The sequence below is a fragment of the Melanostigma gelatinosum genome (genome assembly GCF_949748355.1).
Source record: "Melanostigma gelatinosum genome assembly, chromosome: 6".
NCBI lineage: Eukaryota > Metazoa > Chordata > Actinopteri > Perciformes > Zoarcidae > Melanostigma > Melanostigma gelatinosum.
The window spans coordinates 11535789-11553527 of record NC_136639.1 but is presented as its reverse complement, the minus strand read 5'-3'; the positions used below and the strand labels follow the sequence as shown (position 1 = coordinate 11553527).

Here is a 17739-nt window from a genome sequence, read left to right as displayed (position 1 = left end):
CAAATATATATATATATATATATTACAGACTGATGCAATTATTCAGGTCCAAAATACAATAAAATAATCATTAAATAAAATAAACACCTTTGGTACAATACTTTGATATTTTGAGACGATAATCTCAAAAAAGAATAGATTTTTCCATGTGTAATGCTGAAAGTAATGATTATCTGATATATTTATGATATAGTAACATAACACGCAAAATAAACCTGTCAAGTGGAGCAAACAATGCAATGTTTTCGTGTTTTCTCACAGAAACAGGTTTATGATAGTGGATATAGGATCTAATCTCTGATCGTCTCCGCAGAAGGTGGCGGTAATGCACCTAAATACGCTGGTAGTCGACCGCTTTTAAAACCACAACAGAAGAAGAAGAAACAAGCAAAGATGGCGGCGTTTCCGACATGGTTGTTTTTGTGAACTTCTGTACTTTGTTCCTTGCTGCAACTACATTCCTTTTCAATTTGTCTTCAGGTTGACACATCGCGGTTGATCCGCACAGAAGCGCTGCATGTCTGAGCGGGTCGTTGTGACACTGCGTCGTGGTGTCTGTTAAATGAATTGATATCTCTCACGTCCATTAACTGTTAACTGTCAGCGGTGACGGAAATAAGAAGACGGTGACAGACTGGCTCAGAAACTGGAATAACGACATATCTACATCTATCTATAGCTATATATCTATCTATAAATTAGCAGCTCCGACATGAAGCAAAATCTGACCCTGGTTCAGAGGCTGAACGCACACCCGGACTCCCGGTGCTGGTTCGTCAGCTGGAGCCCAACCGGGACGCTGCTGGCCTCATGTGGGGGCGACAAGGCCATCCGGATATGGGGACGAGAAGGTGAGTTGAGTTGATACAAATCTAATAGTATTACAATAAAATAACATTATAGTATAAACTGAAAACTGAGTTGGTTCGGATGTACTGCCTCCTGTGATAAGTACAGAAATCGATTGCACATGTACGTTAAAGGAAGTAAAGTTAATGCAATTGCTCTTATGTTTAAGTTATATAGAGTTACACGACTTCGTACTAGTTTGCCTTCACTCCCTGCATTCCCCCTCTTGGGGCTGATCAGAAAAGTAAAGTAAATACAGGTGATGTTTTATGTTTCTGTCATTTCCTTTACTTAATAATCTTCTTCTATTATGAGTAAATCAAACTTTAAATACTGCTATGTGAGTTTTGTATATAGTTCTTTAGAGACATTGACTTGTTATTCAGGGAATATAAATCTCATCTCAATAACCTGTCATTGGTACAGGTTAGATTTTGGTGATGTGGACTAAATCCTCTATGTAATTATGTATGACGTTATGAAAATTTTCTGGAAAATTAAATAGAGAAACTATTTGTTTGATGAAATAACCAGAGAGGAATGTCTGTTTGGGCTAATCCAGTACTTTAAAAATCCAAGTCACGTCATCACATCGATGCACAGATCCTGTAAATCCATATTGCCAATAAAGCGGTCTTGCTCACTGATTTGTATCTGCCTCCATATAAACGACTTCTCTCTTTGCAGGTGACTCTTGGATATGTAAGAGTGTGCTTCAGGATGGACACCAGCGCACCGTGAGGAGAGTGGCTTGGTCTCCCTGTGGGAACTATCTGGCCTCTGCCAGCTTCGATGCAACCACTTGTATCTGGAAAAAGAAGAACGACGAGTTTGAGGTTTGATGATCTATTTAATCTTCACTTTTGAATATGCTGCACCCTCATAGAGTTTACCCAGAGTTTCACCCTGTCGTCTAGAGTTTGACCGTGTTAGAGGGACATGAAAATGAGGTCAAGTCTGTGGCGTGGGCGCCTTCGGGGAATCTGCTGGCAACATGTAGCCGAGACAAGAGCGTCTGGGTCTGGGAAGGTTTGTGTTAAACTACACTCGGATACAAGGCATGAAAAGCAAACCTACTGATCTGTGCCTCTTCTCATGTCGATGTAAATTACTTTCCCTTTGCGTTTCACAGTGGATGAAGAAGATGAGTACGAGTGTGTTACCGTTGTGAACTCTCACACACAAGACGTCAAGAATATTGTGTGGCACCCGACACAGGAGGTAGGTTACCCTCTGCTCGATGCTCCTGAATGATTTCTCAATATGTGGCTCCGTTATCTCACTGTGCATTTGCCGTATGTTCATACAGCTCCTCGCTTCAGCCAGCTACGACAACAACGTTTGCATTTACAAGGAAGAGGACGATGACTGGGAGTGCCGGGCCACCTTGCAGGGACACACATCCACAGTCTGGAGTTTGGCTTTTGACGCCACTGGACAGAGGCTGGCCTCCTGCAGCGACGACCGCACCGTGAAGATTTGGAAAGAGTCTCCTCTTGAAAGTGGTACTAAGCATTAGTCTCATTATAAATACTATTTATAAAATGCTTCATCCAATCAATGACCAAACTACATTTTATGTAAATTCGATGACATTTTTCCAACACAAAGCACCTTAGCAGGCAAAGATCATCGTAAGAAGAGAAGCTGCATACAATTGGAGATGTCATTTATATCCGTCACATACTAGAGTTATGAGTAATAACATCGCACCTTTTTCTATATTATGACAAACTTCTAAAAATATCAGGCAGGTCTCAATGTGTGCATGTTTGTGGTTAGCTTCCACATAAAGGGATGTCTGCATTATTGCAACAGAGCAAATGTTTTAATCAGCCGTGAAAGAGCCGCTGCAGTAGATATTTTTGATGACTAATTGATCTGTGGTTTAGCTTGTCAGAAAATAAATTTACAAAGTTTATACAACCCTAACGTCACTACTTTTTGTCAAAGTGGACAGATGCTGGTGGACTGTCTTGTTCTCAAACAGTTTTTGTTTCCTGCTCTGCTTGTTGAACAGGAGACTTGTCGTGGAAGTGTGTTTGCACTCTGTCTGGGTATCATGGACGAACCGTGTATGATGTCGCCTGGTGAGACATCTCATTGTTATATATTGTTTGGGCATAATGCACTCAGAGTTGTTTTTACCCTCTGGTTGTTGAGATCTGTGGCGCAGTCTGCGTGTCCATTAAGATGAACTCATCGCCACATATTCTCTGCCCCTTCATGGAATACTATACATCCATTTATCCACATTTTATGTGGCATGATACCAGTTAATTGATCTCATTGTCGCTGGTCATCTTGTTCGATCAACCGGTAACGTTTATCCTTGTTCAGGTGTCGGCTGACTGGCGCCCTGGCTACTGCCTGTGGTGACGATGCGGTGCGAGTGTTCAAGGAGGACGAGACGGCCGATCCGAACCAGCCCGTGTTCTCGCTGGCTGCTCAGGCGACCAAAGCTCACAGCCAGGACGTCAACTGTGTCGCCTGGAACCCGAAGGAGGCGGGACTCCTGGCTTCCTGCAGCGACGACGGAGAGATCACCATCTGGAGGTTCCAAGAGGCAGACTGAACACAACCGGCCTCTCACTGAACACAACCGGCCTCTCACTGAACACGACGTTGTAGCGAGCAACACTGGGGACTCTGCGGTCCAGAGGTCAACGCAGAAATATTGTTCATTCAGCTTTTCTAGATCGCTCGGCAGGATTCAGCTTGATATAACGGTGTGTGTCTAAACTGAATGCTTCACTTCTTTTGCTCTGTATGTTACTCTACATGTTTCTTTTTAAGAGCTCACTTAAGAATTTGACAGTTAATGTTCATAAAAAAAAAAAAACTAAAAAAAATTGTGTGCCTTCTCTTTATTGCAAAAAAAATATTCCAGACATACTAAAAACATTTAGACCAGTTCAAGAATTTGATTTTAAAACAACAACAAAAGCCCAAAAATATAACTTGACAGCTTTGAATTTAAAAACCCAATCTGCAATCAGAGCATCACTAACTTAATAGGGCAGACCTTGTTTCTGATCAATGTAATGGTTTATCAAATGTCAGTGAGAACTGAAAGTAGATCAGAGTACAAAGTTATACAGACCTGTAGACTCACACTGTTGCAATATGATTACATTAACTAAACTGATCCTGTACAGTATTTCTGGACTGGTGTACATCACTCAGGTGATTTAAAATGAGACAACTGCACTAAACAATAAAAGTACTTATTTTCACAAGGGTAAAGAGGACATGCTAATGGAGAAAGTGAAGAGCCACATAGGCTGAATATCTACAGTAAAAAAAAAAAAGAAACACCTACTGATCCCTCAAACAATGCAGAATGCAAAACTCAAGTTATTGATTAGTCTGAGTCACTGTCTCCCTCGCTGTCAGCCTCCTTCACATCTGCGCTGAACTTGTACTCCTGATCACAGCCCATGTACGCGTCACTCATGAAGTACAGGGTGTAGTTATGAACACCCATCGCCGGTGCAACAAAGTCCAGCTTGACCTGCAGAGAAGAGACACGATAAACAAAATGAGGCCCCTCAAGATACGCGAAGAACACACCGACAGACTGACAGTGATTCCTCGTTTCATAGTTCGATATGAGACTCTCACTGACCTTTGCTTTCTGCTGGAGAGTCAGCCTCTTGATAGAGATAAGGCTGTTAGACTTGGGGTCTCCGATCACCACCCACCAGCCCTCCTCACGTTTCTGTAACAATGAAAGATATTTAGCAAAGAGTCATTACATGTCCAGGAAAAAGTATTTAAGACATTCTTGGACATGCAAAAACACAATGGCATTTACCTGTGGGAAGAGAGGTGCGATGACGGGTCCGGTCACCTCCTCCTCTCTCTCCAGCTGGACTTGAACCAGAACTGGACTGCCACTGTGAAGAAACATACATCAACAATTACCAAACAATAACGTGATGAAATATAAGCAGCTGTTACTAAACTTTAGGATTTCTTCCTTAGCAATGCTGCCGACAGAATCCATACATACCTCTTGATATTTTCCTTTTCTGCTACTTCATAGGACAGCTCTATGTTGGGGTAGCGGTTAGAGAAGCGAGCCACGTCGGCCATCTGGGCGTCTGAAAGCTGCAGCAAAGCAGTTCTGTCTTCATCCTCCATCTCCATGATGTCAAAGATACTCTCCACCCCCTGAAGAACGGAGCAGGGATAAGACGGTCAGTGTCACGTACACTCGTATTGAAGCAAGAGTTATGACTCAGTGCAACTACAGAACACTGGTGTACCTTATCTGTACAGCGCTTGATGTGCTCTGAGGTGAAGAAGGGCAGCTGTTTGAGGTACGAGTCCTTGGACCACATGGCCTGAGTGACCATCTGGGCCAGCTCCATAGCAGCCAGTGCAGGACTCAGCCAGCCGTTACTGGACAGCACATCAACGCAGGCCTGGATCAGACGAACCGCCTACAAAACACAACACGGGTTAAATATACACACAGGAATACAATCCTGAAATTTAACAGTTTCCTCCCACTCTGTGCCACAGTCTCCATGAGCCTGTACCTTGCTCAGGATATCCTCTGTGTCCGACTGCAGCTCAGCGCTCAGCTGCATCCTGGAGAGGTGGGCTTGCAGCAGCAGGTTTGTCTTCACGTGGGGGTCGTTGAACTTGGGGTTGTTCAGTTTGTGGGGCACTTTCTGTGCCAACTGAAATACAAAAACAAGTTGTTCCAACACAAACATACTGACTTGGTAGAGAAGTGCTAGTGTGACTGTGATGTGCTAAAAATGTCTGGTTCCGATTGTTTACCTGTCGGAGAATTGCGTCCTCGTGATGTCTAATGGGAATGTTCTTGTATTCGGCAGCATTGGAGATGATCTCAATCAATCCACGGATCTTTGTCTTGGCATTCAGGGACATGCTGAACAACTCTGCCAAACACAACCACACAACAAGTCAGTCATGTGTTCATTCAACACATTTTATATACACAAAAGGATAGGCATAGAGATAGGCGATAACAGATTTACAGCGAGTGTGATAGGACCGTTTTATTGGCACTAACCGATGGTGGTGTAGTTGATGTAGTAGTAGGCAGCGATCATGCCCAAATTGAGTGGTGCTACGTCCATCTCATCCTCTATGCTGATGCACTTGGACTGCTCCAGGTCATGTAGCGTGTGTTCCACCAGCTCAGACAGGTGGTCTGACAGGTGACGATGGGACATGCCTGACAAGGGAAGCACAAAAAGACATTTGTTCCAAACATTTCATCCAGTGTACGAAACACCATATTTATTCAGTCGTTTGCTTCTTAAACCCGACAGGTTGAGACTCACCTTGCAGGTTGTAGTAGTTGGGGTTCTGGGTCATACGGCGGTAGAGGAATGTCCAAGTCAGGTAGTCCACAGCGTCCTGCTTGTTCTCCACAGTCTTGGTCACAATCTCGGCATTGAAGTGGTCATGGAGGCAGTGGTCCAAATGAGACTCCACCGGCAGCGGCTCATACAGGAACTTCTTGAAGAAGTCCTAACAAGAAAAGAAAAATAAACTATTTTAGTTCGCTCTTACCGTCATCAACTGACAAGACACTGACAGAAACAGCAGGATCTCGCTCTACCTTCTTGGAGCCCTGACACATGATAACACAGCGTCCCTCATCATCCAGCATTGGTCTGTTCGCCTTGCCCACCATCTGGAGGACGTCGTATATGGGATAGTCCACATACCTAAGAGAAAGAGGGGAAACAGAAGCAGAATGTCAAGAACACAATACATATTAATGCATAGTACACACCTTCACGAGAGCATCGACTAGTCGGAGCCTTACGCATGGATTTTGCCATTGTAGTACTGGGTGTCCATGACAATGACGAGGTGTGCGGAGATGTTGATGCCCCAGCAGAGTGAACGAGAGGACACTACCACCTGAACAGCACCTGTAAAAAAAGAACGAGAGATTACAATCATAATTATTTAGTCCTAAACCTCTACCGACCAAGCAGAAAGTGCAGAGGGACTCGTACCGGAGTTGAAGAGCTGCTCCACTATTCTGCGTTCGGTTGCAGACAGGCCCTCGTGCAGGTAGCCCACGCCGTTGGCCAGAGTCTCTTTAAGAGTCGAGTCATTTATTTTCTCCAGGAATGGTGCAAGGTCTTTCTCGGTGCAATGCAAGAACCTACAGAGAGACAAACATTTGTTCTTTCGTCCACAGTGTCGAGGTGTAATGGAAACATTAGCACAATCACAGTCTATCATCACATGTACAGGCATGGTCTCATTGTAGTGACTGACCTCTGAGAAACCACGTCGGCGGCACAGAAAGTGAGGATGTCGATGGCTGTGAGACGAGTCTGTCTTCGGGATGGGACGAACACCACAGCTGGCTTGGAGGGAGAGTGCCTCATGATGGCGTGGTACACTGGCTTAGCCATGGACAGCAGGCGAGTATGAGTGTGACTCACATTGAAGCCCTAAAACAGACCAGAAAAGTTAACAGCAAATCAGGAGTTTATGTCTTCTTGGCTAGCTGCACGTCTGAGTACAACACAACTATTTTTTGTTGACTAGCACACAATTTACAGACCTGGATGTGCAGCTCCAGGGGCACCGGTCTGACGTTGGGGTGGAAGTTGAATGTGGCTGTGGTGCTGCAGCCCAGCCAGTGGGCCACATCTTTGGCGTTGGACAAAGACGAGCTGAGGGCCACGATACGGATGGGGCGCTCAATCTGAGAGGAGATGTACCTCATCCTGGAGCAGATGACCTCCAACACAGGCTAATGAAAAGAACCACGGGAAGTTAGCATGATGCACGTGATGACTGTTGCAGTGCACGCCTAGTGTGTATGACATGACGTGTTATGTTCTTACTCCATTTTCTCCTCCGATGAGATGTGCCTCATCCACAATGAAAAGGCTGACGTTCTGGACGTTCTTCCTCTGTTTCCAGCGGCGAGACAGGATGTCCCATTTGTCGGGGGTACTGACAATAATGTCACCTTTTCCCAGGAGCTTCAGATCTGTGCTCGTCTCTCCCGTCAGCAGCACCACCTTTTTGTTCAGGATGTCCTGGAACTTCTGGTGCCAGTCGACAAACACCTGAGTGACAGATTTGTTCATTATAATAGATGGAAAAATTAACCAATGCTAGCTTTGATAGAAAGCTCACTTAAGTTCCAAATGACTTCATACCTGCTCGGCCAATGCTTCCATTGGGGTGATGTAGACGCAGCGACCTTCTGCGTTGTGCAGCAGCATCCTCAGAATAGCAAACTCGGCACAGATGGTCTTTCCGCTGCCAGTGGGAGCTCCAACAAACACGTTATCATCACTGTTGTACACAGCGTTGAACACTGAAGGAACAGAAACAATACAACGTAAGTCAAGACAACAATGTGCTGTGGACAGAGAGCCTCGGGGCACTCCTTCACCTGAAGAACCACAGAGTACAGTCTGTACCTTGTGTCTGAATGGGGTTGAAGAAGGGGAATTTGTTCTGGTAGAGAGCCTCAAAGGCAGAGTTCCTGAGAGCAGTGACGGGCAGCGGCTGCAGGTCCAGCAGCTCAGTAGGTGGGGGGTATTTCTCCGGTAGGATTAGATGACGGAAGGACACTGGGAGCTGAGTCTCACAGGCTAAAAAAAAAGAGATGCACAAAATAAAGCAGTTTGTTGAAATGCTAACGTAAACATTGTGCGAATTCTATAAACACACGTTTTAATGAAGCACTTACAGAGCCATCGGTCTGAGACCACGCGGATGAAGTACTGTGGAGGCAGAGGCTCGAACACCGGGACAAAGAAAGTCACGAGGTGTTCGTCCTGGGCGTACTTGGCTTTGAGCAGGAAGTACTCGTGGTGGAGGATGACCTCGCTGTCCACATCCTCAACCAGAATCCAGAAAGCCTCAGAAGAGCCATGAATCTAAGTGGGAAAAGTGAAGTGTGTCAGGAGGCTGAGACACAGTTCAGTACATGCAGCACATGGTGGGTCTACTGACTGACCTTGTCATCCCACTGGAAGTCAGGCGTGATGGTGAGCTCCACTTTCAGTGTAGAGCGGGTGATGGGCTGCAGATGGACAGCCAGGTCCAGTTTGGGGAACTGGTGGACGTATTTGTGGATGGTCTTCCCCATTTTTGGCATTCGGATCAGCTCACCTGAAAAACAGAAGGCATGACTTCTAATGACTTTGTAGGCGGAGGAGGGAATTCAGTGAGCATGTTGTAGGGGGAAAGAAAACTCACCAATCTCATTGTGGTTGAGGTCATAGAGACGCTCAAAGGGGAAGTTCTTCTTCTCTATCTTCTTGATCACTTCCTCTGGCAGCTTCTTGAACTGTCGCAGTGGAGACATCGACTGCCACCTGTGGAGAACAGGGATTCAGAACATCAGCGGCCTGCCTCAAACAAAATGCAGCATGAAGGAGGAAAGAGTGACAGACTTACATTCTCTTGTCAATCATCTTGCACAGATTCATGGTCTTGTCTGTCAGTTGAGCCCAGCCTCTGTTGAGCACAATCTCAAATATGGCCCGCATTAACCTTCCAGCACTCTGCAAGGAAAACAATAAAGAAATAGAAATTAATCTAAAGACGAGTTTATTTCAAAAACTGACGGTATCTTCAAAAAAAGTTTATTTTCCAACTAGAAAAATGTGAGAAAACTGCAATTCGGAGAGATTAAAAAAAAAAAAAAAAAAAACTATGACAAAAGTGGGTTCTGGCGTACCTGTGTGACATACACCATGTCGGCCATGAGGGCAAAGCCTTCCAGTTTGAGTTGAGAGATGTACGCCTGGAGCAGCACGTTGATCTGAAAGGATGAGACACAAAATACAAGGAAACTGCTTAATTGGGATTTAATTCATGATTCTTAGTATCTGCACACCAGAAAAAAGAGAAACACGAAGCCATGAGCATCATCTCGAACTATTCTTACATACTGGCTGCCTGTGGTGGCCTATCATAAGTAAATGCCTTGACGTTGATTCGATTAACCACATTGTTGGCACTAAAATGACTATTTTGCTAAACAATTAAATGTATTTTATACAAACGGAACACTTGTTAGGGATGCTACCTTAGCACTGGGCTCCTCAATGCTTTCCTTGACAGGAATGGGAACTCTTTCCAGCAGCTTCTGAAGTTCCAACTTCTCCTCCTAAAAGACACAACAACATGTCAGCATTTAAATTGAGCACATTAAATGGAGTTTTGTTGAGAGTTATAACTGAGTAACTATAAGTGACAACCATACCTCTCTCACAGTGATGTTCCTGAACTCTGAGGAAAGTGAAAAGACTCTGAAGAGCTCAATCTCACTGAGAGTGGGCTTCAGCAGCTGGTTGTAAGTCTGAATGGAGTCATGAGTGATGTAGAAGTGACTGGCAATGCGTCCAAGGTCTGTAACCTTCAGGGGAAGAGACACAAATTTAAAACATTAAAAAATCATCACTAACTTACAGCATTGGCATTAAATAAATAAGAGATGATAACTGATAGATGTGCATACCTGGAAGCTGCCTGTCCTCTTGTCATATTTAACAAGACTGTTCTTGTCCAGGACATTGGCTGCTGTGTGCACCAGGTCCATCCTGCGTCTCTCCAGCAGGGGATCTGCACTCCGGTCATCGTGGGACACACCGTACAGGGTGGGGTTACGCAGCATGCGCACATACAGGTAGGTGTAACCGAGCCAGTTCACAGCGTCCTGAGACAGCAAAGATGTGAGAAGTTCTGGAAGTTGTAAAACAAATAGACTATTTGCATCTTTACAAGCCACTAACCTTAACAGTCTGCACATTGCCCAGTACTATCTCAGCATTGAGCATGTCAGGCAGCTTGCACACCATCTGACTCTCTATGGGCAGCTGCTGGTTGAGCAGGGACAGGTAGTACTGCAGCTCTCCATGGGACGTAATAAGGATTCCCTCTCCCTTGGTGTCGTACTGGGGACGGCCGGCTCGACCGAGCATCTGAAATAAGACACAATGAATTGAGTTATAACTGGTAGTGAGAGGCAAAAAGTCCTCTTTCCTGCAGTTTAGTACCCAGCCAGCACAGACTCACCTGCAAAATGTCCAGGGCTCCGAGCTCAGTCCATCTGCCTTTCTCTGGGCTGTACACCTGAGTGCCTTTGATGATGACAGTGTGAGCGGGCAGGTTGACACCCCAAGCCAGAGTAGCTGTGGACACCAGGACCTGGATGTGTCGATCAGCAAACAGATCCTCGACCAGCGTACGATCAACTCTGGTCATACCAGCGTGGTGGATAGCGAAGCCATAGGGCAGCAAATCCTTCAGTTCGAGGTTCTAGTTTAAGAAAGTTAAAGTGTGAGTCAAACAGGGTTCTTAATTTGTTATTTCGTTGCAGTGAAGTCCCCGGTTAGAGGCATTAGCTCACCTTGCACTGCTCAGCCTCAGTTCTCAACACTTCAGTTGATGCTGAACCCTCTCTGAGGAAAAGACCCAGTGTGTCCTTCTCCAAACACATGTCTCTTATGGCCCTGGCTGTCTTTCCCGTCTCCTTCCGGGAGTGGACAAATACCAGCACCTGACGGAGACAAGCAAATGTCAGGAGCCTCTCTAATCTAGTAACACCTTGTTGATCATTGATAGTTCAGCATGTAGTGTAATGCATGTCATTTTAGATCAAAGAGGACGTACCTGGTTCTTTCCAGCATGCTCCATGATCTTTTCATAGACAATCTCATTCATGATCTGGAAACGCTTGATGGCCTTCTTCTCTGTGATGCCGACATAAGTCTGCTCAAGGGGCACAGGGCGGAAACTACACAGAAAAGTACATATACGTTATTAGAGATGAACGTGCAAACAAGAAAACACATGCAGCTGTTGTAGAAAGTATCTCTTCTGTTCACTGTTTTGTCATCCTCCAAACGACGTACCTGTTGTCGAAGTAGAAGAGTCCCTTGGCAGGATCTACGCGCAGGCAGGTAGCCACATCTTCATAGTTGGGCAGCGTGGCACTGAGGCCCAGCAGACGCACATCCTCCTGGGTCAGCTCCACATTGCGGATGGTTCTTGCCACCAGAGATTCCAACACGGGACCACGGTCATCGTGCAGCAGGTGGATTTCATCCTGCACACGAGGGTTTTATGTCAAAACATCTGCACAGTCACTACGCTCGGCATGTGTTATGACCTTATAATCCTTCAACATATTCACAGCACTTACAATGATAATGAGCCGCACTAGCTGGGTGTAGGTACGGTCTCCGCCCTTACGGGTGATGATGTCCCATTTCTCAGGTGTGCAGACGATGATTTGAGTGGCGTTAATCTCCTCTTTGCAGAGCTGGTGGTCTCCTGTCAGCTCAGACACGGTGATACCGTAACTTGCCAAGCGCTGTGAAAAGTGAGTATTATTAAATCACTAAATCCCCATCCACAGAAATGTATTGATTTAAATGTATACAAATCCCTGCAGGACAGAGGTGGGGCTCACCTTACTGAAACTTCCCACCATCTCCTGTACTAGTGAGCGCATGGGTGCAATGTAGATGATTTTGAAGTCATCCACATTGATGGTTCCATCCAAGTTGATGTGCTTTCCAATTTCCCTCAGCATTGCCATCAAAGCAACATTGGTCTTACCAGCTCCCTGTGTGCACAGACAATACATTATAGGAGAAAATACACTTTGGGGGAAAAACTGTCACAATGCTTTTGGCTAATTTGACTTACCGTAGGTGCACACACTAGCAGGTTCTCGTCTGTCTCCAAGGCGGTCTTGTACAGTTTGCTCTGGATGCGGTTCAGGGTTTTGAAACCTTCAAATCCAGCCTGTGCATACTTAGGCAACTTCTCAATGGGAACAAGCACCTGATGACAAAATAATATGCTGAATGAACGCCATGAACACATCTATACACTACTCGTCACTGAAACTTGTGCATTAGTTGCTGCATAGCTCGGCAAGTTTTACATATAACCAACAAACCTCATCATCAGCAAAGGGCTTGGGTTTGAGGGCGGGCACGTGTACTTCCTCATAACCTTTGCGCTGTTTACGAAATGAGCCGTCTGGCAGTTGGCAACGCTTGTTGGCCATGAAATGGCTCCCCTGGGTGAAGGCCAGGTCTTCAAGGTCTAGCAACTGTCGAGATGCCATTGACTGTAGGATAAGAACAACAACAAGAACACCGTGTCAACTTTTTTGTAAATATACCTATGGCAGCATATCCAATGCCATTTTACTACCCCAATGTAGTAATCTTGGGTTTGCTTTCAGTGAAAACACCACAAGTAGGTTGCATGATTGCAGTTGATATATGAACAGAAACATCATTTACCTCTCCGTGGTCAACGTCCATCGCTTCCAAGTCATCAACACGAGACTTCCTCACCCTCTCCCTGCGAGATCGCTCCTCCTAAGAACACAAAAGCCCATGAACAACAGATAGGCCAGAATAAACTAAAAGTTAATTTCATAAGCAAGAGGTCTTACCCGAATAATATCCTCCTTCTCCGTCTCTTGCAGCTGGTAAAGGATCTTGGACAGTTCCTGATCAGCCTCCATCTTTCCAATGATCCGCTCCTTTTCTGCCTCACTCTGAGCACTTGCCAGCATGGTACAAAACTGAACTGCATGTCAGAAGAAAAAGTGATTCACTTCAAAAAGTCACAAGCTCTAATCCTTTTTAAACAACACAGTTCTACACCACTGACTTACTCATGCGACGATGCTGACGGAGGATTTTGATGAAATCAAAGGTGTTAAAGCCCAGCAGCAACACCAGCTGGTTCTCACATTCTCTGTCGTCGCTGGCAGTCTGTGGAATACAGAGAGACAGTGGATGAGCGAATCTGAAAAATACACATGTGTATGGACTACAAGATGGGCTATAACATTACATACCTTGAGGATTTCCAACACTTCATCCGCTTTCTTTTGGGAGACAATGGCGTCATCGTAGAAACGGCTGAGCTGACGCTGGAGCCAGAAGGCATCGATGTCTCGAGGATGTAGATCTTTTTTCTTTGCCGTCATCACGTCACCCGTGGCACCAAGCTAAATGTAAAGTAATGTATTAACTTTCAGTGCGATGTTGTGTGCAATAATTCAAAAAGATACAACTATCTTTGTAAATATTGATTCAGAAGTTGCACTTACGTTGGCTGAAAGAGCGCAGCCCACACCCGCCTCCTCTCCTTCGCTGTCTTCATCAGAGTGTGCGTCTCGTACCTCCCCAAACTGGTCTTCATCCCCCTCCTAAATAATTAGGAAAAAGAAAAATCGATGACACAATCTACCTACAACTCTGATCTTTCAGCTGCATCTCAGGAATAACTTATGATTCTTAATGATTAAGCAAAAAGCTCTCACCTCCTCGTCAGATTCAAACTGGACATTCACACCATATGTTTCATCGATGTTGTCATCTGTAAAGGTAAGATATGGTCCACAATCACAAGAATACTTTCATGGAAAACTTAAACATGACTTACTGACATCATTAACTTATTAATTACCCATATTCTGTAAGTCCTTGTCGCCTCCGTAGTCGGAGATCTTCTTGCCCAAATTAACCAACACATGGTAGCGTGTGTCATCAGCAGGCCCAAGAAGCTGCTCTACTTCACGCCGCCTTTCCTTGTCCCTCATTTTATCATTCTTCAACACCGCTAATACCTCATCCGCCGCTCCACACAGAATATCACGCGGCTGCAAGAAGATACAATGACACGGTCAGTTGAAGCTTCAGGAGCTGATTAAAAACACAAGCTGACATTTAAACAAAACGGGTGTTTTAGAGTTTACAGACCTGATCTCCCAGAGCAGCATGGATGAAGCTAAGCAACACTTCATAGGTCTCTCTGGTTTCTTTGGTTTTGGGCTTGTACACGATGCCGACCATTTCATCAATGCCTTCAGACAGAAGAGTAAAACCCTTCATTTTTTTGATGTCGTGTCTGTCCTCATCTCTTTTTCGCCTCCTGTAAGACAAAAAGAAAAGAGTTAAGAGTAGTGTCACTCAGCGATGACAATATAACTGAGGTGTATTATGATGATTATAAATTAAATTCCGTAGCCATTTGTGCCAAATGTATTCCAGACCATAGCAGAGGTCTGACGTGATCAAATTTAATTTGTGAGAATATCTATGATTTCAGTATTTGTTGGAAAATCATCACCATTAATTATCAATTGTTGTTTTGCTGCGACCTTGTAAATTGTTTAAAATATTACTTTAAAAAAACAACTTCATTTTTATCTTCTGGATTTGTATTTTCAACATGCAATGAGTTACAAATGTCAACATCCCTAAAAAATGTAACGTTAAACAGACCCTTTAGATGCGTTTAAACAATCTTAACTATCAGCTATATTGAAAGGCTTTGATCACAATGGAAATGTTTAACGGAGTTTAAGGGGGCTAAAACATGTGCAGACATCGGTCGGTGTTACGTTGTTTTAACTTTACAAAGACGATAAAAACGTGTTGTTGACAGCACGTACTTGTCTCGTCTCTCCTCCAGCTTCTGGGGTTTGGTCCTCTGAGCCTTGTCGCCCATCTTGGTCCCTTCCAGCTTCCCCACCAAGGACAGCACCTCTCCGTTGGGTTCATCTCTCCGTGTGCGGTCGATCAGAGAGCGATCGGCTTGTAACACCAAGTTGGAGTTCTAGCAGGTCGATGCAAACACAAAGTCAACGTTACGGTGATCAGCAGCGACAACGTCTCCGCAGCTAGCGGCTAAGCTAATTGCTAGTTAGCATAACGGCTAGCTGCACACGTAGTAGCACGAATTTAAAACATTTAGCATTTGTTTTTTTTAGCTTGATTGCGCTAGAGCAAACTATCAGAGATTCTACCAAAGAGAGTACACTTCCAATATGTTAGGATTCATGAATATATATTTAAATATACTCACCGCTTTGTACTCGTACTGCAAGCTACGGGCAGTAACATCCGCCATGGTGCGAGTTCCGTGTTTTAACTTTTACTGCACTTTAACTGAATGTGAACCAGCTCACTAATACATCCAGAGTTGACTTTACGCTCTCCTTTCAGGTAGACGCTGGGATAATCGGTGCAGTCTTTGGATTTACAGCATGAAACAGTTTTCAAAATGTTGGAGTTTCATGCAAGTAAATGCGTCTCCAGTACGTCACAAAAGCAGTTCGTTAACACGAGCTCACAACAAGCCGCCGCTAACGCTCATTTCCGTTTCCGGTGTCAAAGGTTAAACCTGGTACACACACACACAGCGCCCCCTGTAGGCTGTGTTTATCTCATCATACTTTCAGTTTTAAATTACCTATATTCACAATACAGTCCTTGCAGAACACTAAATTCAACATGATTTATCTAAAACATTAATAAATAGCACCCACTCACAGCCTGTTCATTACGTACAACTAAATAAAGCAGTTATTATGTGTTATTATTCAATGTTGCTAATAGGTTGTCCTAAAATACCTCAATCTTTGGCTTTTGATTCCTGGCTATTAAAAAGATAAGGCTCAGTGCCCCCAACTAATTAACTCTTATCAGTATAACTGCATTGTGAATGGTCCCAGCTGCATTATCTTACAACAATACAAGTTCAGTATTTGAAAAAAGTCTATTCATCTATTTATTTATCTTTAGTCATTTTCTGAAGTATGTTGGTTAATATAGATGTCAACATGTCTGGTTGCTCTAAACATAAAAGGGAAATTCTCATATTTAAGGTAAATGGGCTGCACTCACAGCATTCACAGCCAGATGGCAGCACAGAGAGTGTTTTGGAGTCCAATGCGTTGCTCGAGGATACTTTGCCTTGTGAATAGGACAGTCAGTGATCAGACCATCAACCTTACGCTGAAGGAACGACCCATTCCAACTTCTGAGTAACAACAGACCCTAAACATGTACTAATGCTTCCTGTGTATTATGAATGTTCATTATGTATGGCTGTTGAAGGGATTTAACAAGTATATGTGCAAGTATTTCACAGGTGTATGCATTCTTTGTGCTTATGTGACAGAAATGTTACATTTTTGGCCAAAATTACCTCTCATACTGATGTAGTATGAAATGTAGTAAGCACTAAAGATATAATGTAGAAACTATATTGTGAAACTTAGACAGGAACACATAAAAAGAAGTAGAGGAAGATGCAGTTAATGTGGGTGTGACCGTTTCCTTAAGAGAGAAGTGTGTGTTCATGTTTGTTTTCACTGTCTGTGGCCTCATATAACTTCCATCTCCTTTTGCACATCTGTCTGTCCTTTTCCTCCATTCAGAATCTCTGATGTTTTACATCTACTGAGCCAGTCTTTTAACCTCAGTCACACCCAATGGCTGGCAGACACACACACACACAAAGAGAAGGGGTGACACAGAGCGAAGGGGTGCACACACACACACACACAGTGTGATTCAGGATATCTGTAGTTATTCCAGGTCATATTTGGAGTGTGTTGATCTTCCTCTCATCTGTCAACGCATTACTTATGAAGTGCACTCTTCTGTCCTCTCTGGTTCAAAGGACATGTGGACTTGTGATTACCAGAAACGATGATGGTGTGGTCAGTGATTCATTTGCCTTCTAATTATTTGTCACTATAGCTGGATTTAGACGGCTCAGTAAAAATATTACATTTAAACACTTAAAAGGGTTCCCCACTCAATATGCGTTTGTGTAAATCCTCCATTGTATTTTAGACTTGTGTCCAGACAATGTGATCTGTGTGTCTTTCTGTCACAGGGACACCACATGAGCACACTTCAGCTGTCTGAGCAGCTGTTGTCGTGACGCCATCCGTGAACACACTCGGCCCCAGAGCTCCCAACAGGAGTGTGAGAAAACACATTGTCCCTGAAACACACACACACTCACTGAGTCCTGCATGTACGACCTAGACAGAGCGGAGAAGGATCGCTTTCTTCCAGGAAG

General features: G+C 44.3%; 2 protein-coding genes across 2 annotated transcripts; one reads left to right on the top strand and one right to left on the bottom strand.

Annotated features, from left to right (window-relative positions):
• The first annotated feature begins 387 nt into the window (after positions 1 to 387).
• On the top strand, positions 388 to 3676 carry ciao1 (cytosolic iron-sulfur assembly component 1). Its single transcript, XM_079270342.1, has 7 exons — positions 388 to 851; positions 1537 to 1685; positions 1767 to 1878; positions 1982 to 2070; positions 2159 to 2354; positions 2870 to 2939; positions 3190 to 3676. The coding sequence occupies exons 1-7, from the start codon at positions 713 to 715 to the stop codon at positions 3422 to 3424; spliced, it is 990 nt and encodes a 329-aa protein (XP_079126468.1). The 5' UTR covers positions 388 to 712; the 3' UTR covers positions 3425 to 3676.
• A 25-nt stretch (positions 3677 to 3701) lies between these two features.
• snrnp200 (small nuclear ribonucleoprotein 200 (U5)) lies at positions 3702 to 15971 on the bottom strand. The gene is made up of 44 exons (XM_079270341.1): positions 15730 to 15971; positions 15317 to 15480; positions 14622 to 14793; positions 14329 to 14521; positions 14183 to 14238; positions 13970 to 14068; positions 13715 to 13867; positions 13529 to 13628; positions 13304 to 13440; positions 13149 to 13226; positions 12797 to 12970; positions 12541 to 12678; positions 12302 to 12457; positions 12032 to 12202; positions 11742 to 11935; positions 11500 to 11623; positions 11237 to 11386; positions 10903 to 11145; positions 10620 to 10808; positions 10346 to 10543; positions 10091 to 10243; positions 9914 to 9994; positions 9563 to 9646; positions 9280 to 9386; positions 9079 to 9197; positions 8837 to 8991; positions 8567 to 8756; positions 8295 to 8468; positions 8028 to 8188; positions 7707 to 7934; positions 7421 to 7612; positions 7129 to 7307; positions 6861 to 7012; positions 6665 to 6773; positions 6455 to 6563; positions 6174 to 6363; positions 5900 to 6064; positions 5644 to 5765; positions 5397 to 5540; positions 5121 to 5297; positions 4865 to 5025; positions 4667 to 4748; positions 4478 to 4570; positions 3702 to 4363 (listed from the first exon to the last, which is right to left on the bottom strand). Exons 1-44 carry the CDS (start codon positions 15772 to 15774, stop codon positions 4214 to 4216), a joined length of 6411 nt encoding a protein of 2136 aa, XP_079126467.1. The 5' UTR covers positions 15775 to 15971; the 3' UTR covers positions 3702 to 4213.
• Between the last annotated feature and the right edge of the window lie 1768 nt (positions 15972 to 17739).